The sequence below is a fragment of the Platichthys flesus genome, chromosome 6, assembly GCF_949316205.1.
Source record: "Platichthys flesus chromosome 6, fPlaFle2.1, whole genome shotgun sequence".
In the NCBI taxonomy this organism is placed as follows: Eukaryota; Metazoa; Chordata; class Actinopteri; order Pleuronectiformes; family Pleuronectidae; genus Platichthys; species Platichthys flesus.
Window position 1 is genome coordinate 16,587,596 of NC_084950.1, and position 9,132 is coordinate 16,596,727.

Consider the following 9,132-nt stretch of genomic DNA (forward strand, 5'->3'; position numbering starts at 1 on the left):
TTAAAATCTCATGATAAACAAAATGTGTTTTGTAAAAGTACTGCCAAGTGTACATTCTCATGTGATCAAATATGTGAAAGATGCTATTTAAACACAGAATCAAATCCACTCCCTTTATAAATTGCTTATCCGTTCTCGTGTTCTGTTGCTTCGTGCCGTCAGTGTTCGCTCTCTTGCTCCAAAATATTGACCAGTGAATATGATGTGGTTTACTCACAATTATCCAGTAAGAAATTTGCTTTGGCATCTGGTTTTAGCAAACAATATTTAAAAATGTACAAACAATATAATACTGTGGGTGTAACGATAACACTGTGGGATATAAGGTGAGAGTTAACAAAAGTGTTCGGAATACAAATGAACAATGTATCTGACACTGATGAGTAAAATGTACACGTACGTCTTTTAGGTGAGTGAGTCGTGACAAATCTAAATTTAAAGAAGCTGTAAGCAACTCTGCTTTGGCTCACTTGTAGTCGTAACACTCTGTGGCAAACTCTGCTGAAATGAACCTCGTCTCATCTGGGAATCTGAAGCTGTTTGTTCTATTTATCTTATACACAAATAGCATCATGGGTATTCGCATTTCTTGTAAGAAAAGCCGTTTAAGTGACTACAGGGGCTGAACCTCCATTTAAGCCTTCTGTTTTTTCCTCCACTGATTCATGGTCCATTGGAGCCATCTTATGCACTGTGCTGCTCAATCTCAGGGCTACTTCCAAACAGGGTGACCAGCTGCTCCTCATAGTTAGCAATGTTTCTCTTCATGATGTCCATGCACGGGCCCAGCAATCTCTCGAAGGCTTTGACATCCATGACTGAAAAACAAAACAAGACAGAGGTCAAAGAGAGTTTCATCAAATCATATCAAAGTGGTACAGTGGAACATTTACGTTCTGGATTCAATTTATAAATGATCATCAAGTACCCAAGCATTTCACAGTCCCCACAGCATACGCCGATGCAGCTCTGGGCTTGTTTGTGACAAGGGCCAACTCCCCAAAATACTGGCCCCTTGAACATGTGGCAATGTCCACCTCCTCTTCCTCCTGGTCTTTTTTCGTCTGGTAGGGAAAAAAAAGACACAATGACATAGCAGAAAACACCACTGTTTTTTTAAACCTAGAAATTAAAGGGAGACCGTGCAAACACACCCTGCTTCTTTTCATGGTGATTCTAACTTGGCCAGACTCGACAATGTAGAAGGAAACCGCTAAATCCCCCTGTAACACAAAGCATTAATGTGATGTTGAATGAGTGGCTATGGGATTTTATAAATGCTTCATCAGAATATAAAATAAAAAGAGAGAGACTCGTCACCTGTGCAATAATCTGCTGTGAATCATTGAACACCTTGGTGGACAGAACATCTACAACCTTCATTCTCTCAGAGAGCTGTAAGTGGACACATATTTGGTTATCAGATGATTCACTGTAAATGCATTAAGCAGTTTCCTTACAGAAAGCCAATCTTCTAACCTCTAATGATGTGAGCAGTGGTAGCGTTTCGATGAACGCCTCATACAGCTTTCTCTTCTTGGCATTATTCTTCACTATGATCCTCCTGAATGTCAGACGATCCTGCAACAGATATTTAAAGATGATTTCAAGACAGTGTAAAAAGGTATATGTTTTACTTTATCTGATCCTGTGGTCAATGATATGTTATATACATATGTTTTACTTGATGGATCGATGGATGGACATATGTAATTATCTTATTTTCCAATCAAAAGCCCTTATTATTTTTTAGATCTCCTCTTGAACTAGGAGGTAACTAACGGACATAACAGAATAATACAAAAAGTACACCTAATGGAATGGAAAAGCAATCCAGAAGTTCCATAAAGTCAGGCACCATTACCTTTTCAATATTGCACTTGTTTTCCTTGATTTACTCAAAATAAGGATTACTGGGTAATGATTCTCTGGAATCCTTTCACCATATAACTGATATAAATCCACATTTTGCATTAGGAGTCACTGTAAACCAGATTTTAAATAAGTAGAGAATCTCCTGCAAACAAGACACTACTCTGGACATTTCAACCATATGTTATTCTGACTGTTTCAATATTAAATATTCAGAACTCTTCAGGTTTTAAGTAACTTCTGCGAGATTACAAGCAGTTTAGACACAGGTTATAACCAGCAGCACAGCAGAGGTTCTAGCTGACATTACACAACCAATCCCATCCAAACAAGCCAGCACAGCTCTAACCTTGTGGTAAAGTAGTCAGAGTCGGTCCTTGTCCTTAGAACTCAGAGTACTCTCTTGTTAATATCTGACCAGGCTGCCCCTAAATTACAGAGCATTTTAAAATCAGACTACCATAGTGATAGTACTAATCGTTCAGAAGCTCCTCAGCAGTGCCATCCCTCATCAACCTGAGGGGAGTGTTAGTTTAACAGGGCTGGATTCTTGTAAACACACACAGTACAAGTTACCATGCAGGGGATTCAGCTGCAACCTGCCCAGTCTGCACAGACACGACATTACAAAGAGGTTAGTCACATTTTAAAAGGACACAACCTTCACTGAGTCATTAATAAACAAGCTGGGATTCAGTAGCAACTGAATATTCAAAACAACTGTCGTGGCCACAGTTCTTACAGTAGTTTGGATTTGTTTAAGGAAAAAGCCTTTAAATAGATGTCATTACATTACATTACATTTAAATTAGCTGATGCTTTTATCCAAAGCGACTTACAATAAATGCATTCAACCCCGAGGGTACAGACCCAGGACAACAAGAATCAAGAAAATACAGTTTCCTCAAAAGTAAGCAAAACTACAAAGTGCTATAAGTAAGTGCAATTTAAGTGCTACTAAATTGTTAGTTTAAAAAATTGTTAGTGCTTGTATTATTTATTTGTCGGAAGAGGTAGGTTTTTAGTTAGCGGCGGAAGATGTGTAAACTTTCTGATGTCCAGATGTCGATGGGGAGCTGGTTCCACCATTTAGGAGCCAGGACAGCAAACTGTCGTGATTTTGATGAGATGTTTCACCCAAATCATCCTATTCAAGCTTCATGATGGTGCTGGCAGCTCCACTTCTTTACATATTGGTAATTTCTAACAACTTAAATCATCAACCTAAATTCATCGGAAGTGTTTGCTCACTAAAAAAGATACGTAGATATTCTTCATCTGAAAGCTGAGCTCTCTAATTGCACCACAATATGATTTTAAAGGTTCTGTAGTTATATAAAGGGGACTTCAGTGGGTTTTATGCAGTATAGTATGTGTTAGTACTTCACCAGATTATGATCTCACTCATGATACCAGGTACCAACGCTGCTGAAGACGACCTGGGTGTTTACTGTAAATCCTGATGATAGCACAGCAGGTCACAAAAAGCTGAGCACGGAGCAAACTGTGCTCCTGCGTGATGATTTAACTCACTAGGCACCAAAGGGCTCCAGGAGAGACAGCGACTATGGTGGCCGCCCTGGGGGTGTTGTACATCAGTGCTAGCTCTCCAAAGCTGCCTCTGTTGTCATAGCAGCCGACCAGCTTATCGATCCCATCAACCTTCACGAATATGTTAAACTTCCCACTGAAAGAAAATACAAACGCAAAAAATAATGAATCAAATCTTGTCATCATTTTCAAAACTACGTTTCTCACAACCAATGATCTGATTCAAGAGCAAGGGCCTTCCAGTCAAAATGTACCTTTCAATAACATAAAAGTTGTCCCCGTCATCATGTTGATCAATAATGTGCTCGCCTTCTGTGGAGAACTTCTCAAACATGGCATCCAGCACCTGAGACATCTGTTCCTGTGGAGTCGTTACAGAGCAGCAGCGTTGAACAACATCACAATGGAACAATCGCACGGAATGAACTCTGCTGTTTTAGCTACTTAGACATAATTTGCACGGTGCACTGAGCTGTGGCAAAAAGCTGCTGGCCTCAGGGCGCGCTCTCCTCTGTGTCTTTTAAGAGATGGCAGAGGACAAACTCGAGCAAATAAAAACAATCCACTCACTTGATCCAAATTCTTGAACAGGAGAATGTCCCTACATGCTTCCTGTAGTCTCTGTCTCTGCTCATCGGTTTTTGGGTGGGTGACCTGCAAAACAAAGCACACACATGTGTTGTTGCCCTGAGGGAACTTATACAAATCATTATTCAAATCCAGAGCTACAAATCAGGATCCCGCCACATTCAAGAGAAATTGAAAGTAGAAAATTGTGAGGTGGGGCGCAGCCTACCCATGGCTCTTTATCCTCATCATCATCATCATCAGGATTGAATGCTTCAGCACACACTGCAAGACATAAACAAATAAGTGTTCAATTAGACAATACATTTTTAACCAACTTATACTTCTCAGTAGTTTCAGAACCTGAATATGTAAGACATGATTTATTCATTGCACATAGATAAACTCCTGTTGATCTTATTTGTTATATTCTGACAAAAATGTCTTTGGTTTTTAATTGTTACGAGATGCTTAAATGTATTGATAAGAAGAAAAAATAACATGACTGTAAGAATATTTAATAATCTCTTTATGGAGGAATGATGTGAGATTTATATTTCCTTTCCTTTTTATCTATTTTTGTTTTGATTTGTCTTCTGTCCTCTATTCTCTTTGTCTTTGTAATACTATCTATTTTTTTTTATTATTTAAATAAACATTTGCATCTACCTATCTGTAAAGAGAACATTGCTGTGTTGTAAAAGAAAAAATACTACTACTATATATAATAATAGCCTGTTGCTCAATACCACTGCCTGGCAAAGGTCTGTGAGGTCTCTGCCATTTTAATAAACTTTACAGGGATTTACATCTTTGGGTAAATAAGACAAGTTTATATGGGCATTGCAGTAGCAAGGTATTTATCACATAACTGTGATGGTCACAGTTGGACTCATAGCCAGGAAACCTTGCTGCATGGAATACCTGCTCTGTCTAACACCAACATTTCAAGCATTCTTTCTCTTGCCAATTTTTATAAGTCTGTTGGCTATTTGTCTTTAGCAGAGAGGATATTAATTTCCCTGTCTAAAATGACAAAAAGTAAGAAAGAATCATGATTCAAGTGCTACTGAATATTTTCTCCTCCTTGTCCTTCCTAGCGTGCAACCATCAATTATTACCTTACTACAATGTGTGATGAGACAGAGTTTACAAAAAGGGGACTTACATAGCATATAATATAATATACAATGTGGCAGAAAAAGGTAAAATCAAAAAAAGATAGACGGAATGCAAATGTATTTTTGTTTGTATGGCGGGGCTTACTTTGTGTGTGAGTGTGTGTCTGAGGCTACCATTAGCCCTAATTCGACAAAGTTGTTATTATGAAGCTACAACCTAACTATAACCATGACGAAAAGATTATTAGAAGTCGTACATTGCCGGATCTCCCCATCGTTTTCACGCAGTGATATTATAAATAAGTATTGATACATTGAATAAATTGATTACAACCTCTAATTAATCAACTCTGTTAGAATAAACCAAATACAGTGAGACAAAACAGATGGGAAAATATTTCAGTCCAGCTCGTGCTGGAACAAATCTGACGCAGCCTTCATGTTCATGTGTCAAACAGGTTTTATACATTACATCTCAACACTCACACAGTCCAGAGTTCTCCTCTTGACAGAGAAAGCTTTTAACTGGCTGCTCCGACAGGAAGCAAAGGACAACTCACCTGATGCTCTTCTGATGAACCGGTTTATGACTGGGGCTGCAAAAGCATAGAAATGTACAATTAAATTCCACCATTTAGTTAATGTTTCTTCCAGTAACGTCATTATTACTGGTTATTATCAATTTATTGCTGCATCTGCAGTGGCACATGTGCCAAGGCCTTAAGGATCCAATCTTCATTTGGGTAATACCATAATAAGGACGGTTGCTTTGAAGCTTGTCTGCCACTTTTAATCTAATTTGAATTAGAATAACTCATTTAGATGTAAAACAAGTCCAAACCTATGAAATATACATAAGACAGGAGGTGTCATTCATAAATCGTCGGCCAGCCAGCGTTGTCCGGGTACACTCATTGAAAATATCATCATGACAAGATACTGGCGTTTAGATCGATACACAACTGTGACTCAAAAAATACTAAAATATGTGATTTGATGTGAGAATAAAGACGCCTTATGTAATCATTGCAGCCAGCCTTGGGGACCCCACCGCTCATTGGGATGCTGTGTCAGGGCTCTGTGTTGCTATGCTACTTGCTGAATCTTCACTAGCTATTGTGATGAAAATGAGCAGTTTATGAAAACATCACATCACATAACATCATGACATCACATTAGAGGTTTAGGTCCTATGTCTATATCTGCAATTGGTCTTATTTTTTGATGTATAACCGGGGTATAGGCCCATCCGGCCTGCAACTGAAAAATAACAAATGGTGCAAGGTGTTACTTTAAATAGGGAACACATCTCCGGTTGCTTCTGATCCTGCAGCTATTTTAAAGGCTGTCCCTTTTTTAAAAACGTGTCTGCACAGATGGAGGGCAAGCCATGTTCTCTAGGCATCAGTCAGCCTCTGTGACCATATATGGAAAATGACAGCGCCGTGGTGGTGGTGGTGGATGCAAGGTGGAGAAGAGCCGGAGCATCGCTGCGCTCAATGTGTCCCACATCATCCCCAGCGATACACGCTCACAATACGAATCAAAGCAAGACCATCCACCTTGCCCATTCGCCATCTTCTCGAAATACATTCTCCTACCTATGAATTCCTCGTCGTCGTCGTCGTCGTCGTCCTCCTCCTCCTCCTCTCCGTTCTCCGAGTCGATCTGCATGGCTTCGTCAATGAAGTTGACCGCTTTCCCAGGTCTCGGGGCCGAATTCTGGTCATTGCCACGCGAGGCCTCTTTGGTCTCCCGGTCCTTCAGCTGGGTGAAGTACTGCAGCGCGAACTCGAGCAAATCCCTGGGCTGGCTCCTCAACACTTCCACGGTAAAGCTCTGTAGCAGCTCCGTCAGTCCTTCAGGAATTTCTATACTCATTCCTGTTCTCAGTCTATGGATGTGGACTAAACCGGTTTGCTGCGATTTTTTCCTTTTTTTGGTGAATTCAATCAAAGGCACATAAGCATGCACGCAAAGATCGGATGAAAAAAACAAACAAAAACAAAGCCAGCGGATCGTAGCAGACGGGTGTAGTCAGACCACCCAGTCAGTCAGCAGCAGGCCATCAGCATCAGCGGCGGATCCTCGCTTTTTCCTTCAATGAAAATGGCTGTGGGTTTTTTGGTCCAAGCATCATCTTCTGCTGCTGCTGCTGCTTCTGGCTACAGGAAGCCCACGCATGTGACCCAGGAAACCATGGCAACCACCTATCCAGGGATTGCGCACGAGCAGCAGCAGAATCCGGCAGCCGGTCGCAAAATACAAATGAGAGAAACCCTCGGCTTTCATCAGTCACACACCGATTTGCACCGAGAGAGATGAGACCGAGGGGACAGAGCGGGGGTCCATGTTCTGTGAGTTGCATATGTCTTGTTTTGGGGCCATGCTTATGATTTATTCGCACAGGCAGAAAATGTCTTCCATATGTAATAAGAAATCTACTTAAGAATAGAAAATATAATATGGTGAAAATGTCCATTAAAAATATATAGCATATACAGTGTGAAGTGTATGTTATTAATCATTTCTAAAAAGATCAGACTGGTACAAATTATAACTAATAAATAAACAGCTTTGCACTGACTCTGTAACTAAAGACATTATTATTCATTTTATTCATAATAGCCTTAAGGCAAAGGGTTATTATAAAGGGACAGTCCCTTTATAATAGTGTCAGGACATTTTAACTCATTTATTATTCCGGAGTGAATAAAGTGGATGCATCGAGGACATTGGAAGGGAAATTTAGTGAAAATACAATTTTTTACTTTTTTAGATAGATAGATAGATAGATAGATAGATAGATAGATAGATAGATAGAGAGAGAGAGAGAGAGAGAGAGAGAGAGAGAGAGAGATAGATAGAAAGATAGTAGATAGATAGATAGATAGATAGATAGATAGATAGATAGATAGATAGATAGATAGATAGATAGATAGACAGAGTCATTTATATAATGCTGTGTTTTGTAACGGGCAAAACTGAACAATCTGAACAGTGGTTCTCAAATGGGGTTCCACAGCACAATGCCACTGGGTCCATGAAAGTTTCCAGAATCACCCATTAAAATGATCATGATGATATATTTTCTGTGTTGATGTGATATATTTGTAATAAATGTCTAATATCTCGCTAAGACAATTCTCTTTTGCTCTTCGTTCACGTAAGTATGTGTAAAAATTATATAGGTTGAGTCAAGTTATTCAATGGGACATGAGGCGGTCCCTGAATATATTTATATAGGGGGTCCTTGACTGAGAAATATTGACAACCTCTCAATTAGACATTGACATTTAGACCTTCTGACAGTAGCATAAAACCTCTACATCATCTGTGGCCTTAGACCTGTAAAACCAGTAACTCTGTCCAGCTCTAAACTGTAACTTTAAAGTTCTCATGTTAAACAAAATGTATTTATGATGTCCCTTTAAACAAGTCACAGTTAATCCGAAGTGCGAAAGTGAGCGATAACGTATAACCCAGAAGAAATAGTGGATCAGATTTTGATGAGATTCATTCAAAAGCCTGAATGCAAAAGTGATTTAAAGTGAAAGAAGCCCATGTGACATCACCAGAGCATTAAATCCTGGACTGATAGAGAGAAGTCTGTGTATCTGAAGTTTGTGAGTTGTTTGGGACACTGGTGCAACTGGTTTTGTATAACAAAAAAAAGAAACGACGCTACTAAATGTGCAACATCCTTATTGTATGTGGGCTACATTAAATGGTTATTATATGGTTATTATAACCTTGATGAGAAGGAAATTGCTTTTTATATCTACCGTTTATATAAATTCTCTGTGGCTCAGTTATGAGACCCCTCCCCCGCTGTGTCCCATATCTGTCACCCTTTATTAAGAAGGCACAACATTCTCTCATTCATGCCAAACGTATGCCTAGTCCACGGAGTGACTTTAACCATTATTTCTCAAACTCTACATTCAAAACTGCAGATGTCCTCTGTAAACTGCCCGAAACAGGTCCACTTTATCTGGAGATGTACAGTAAGCTATTATCC

The 9,132-nt window shown here is 39.5% G+C and overlaps 1 protein-coding gene across 1 annotated transcript; it reads right to left on the bottom strand.

Annotated features, from left to right (window-relative positions):
- Positions 1 to 678: 678 nt before the first annotated feature.
- Positions 679 to 7,512, bottom strand: LOC133955786 (cAMP-dependent protein kinase type II-beta regulatory subunit). The gene is made up of 11 exons (XM_062390809.1): positions 6,713 to 7,512; positions 5,672 to 5,707; positions 4,220 to 4,275; positions 3,994 to 4,077; positions 3,678 to 3,784; positions 3,406 to 3,559; positions 1,480 to 1,581; positions 1,321 to 1,395; positions 1,155 to 1,223; positions 929 to 1,064; positions 679 to 818 (listed from the first exon to the last, which is right to left on the bottom strand). Exons 1-11 carry the CDS (start codon positions 6,990 to 6,992, stop codon positions 685 to 687), a joined length of 1,233 nt encoding a protein of 410 aa, XP_062246793.1. The 5' UTR covers positions 6,993 to 7,512; the 3' UTR covers positions 679 to 684.
- Positions 7,513 to 9,132: the final 1,620 nt, after the last annotated feature.

Coding starts and splice junctions, on each gene's coding strand:
- LOC133955786 (XM_062390809.1), bottom strand. CDS start 6,992: ATGAGTATAGAAATTCCTGAAGGACTGACGGAGCTGCTACAGAGCTTT. Junction 3,785..3,993: donor TGTTCAAGAATTTGGATCAA/GTGAGTGGATTG, acceptor ACGACTCCACAG/GAACAGATGTCTCAGGTGCT. Junction 3,560..3,677: donor AACTTTTATGTTATTGAAAG/GTACATTTTGAC, acceptor ATTTTCTTTCAG/TGGGAAGTTTAACATATTCG.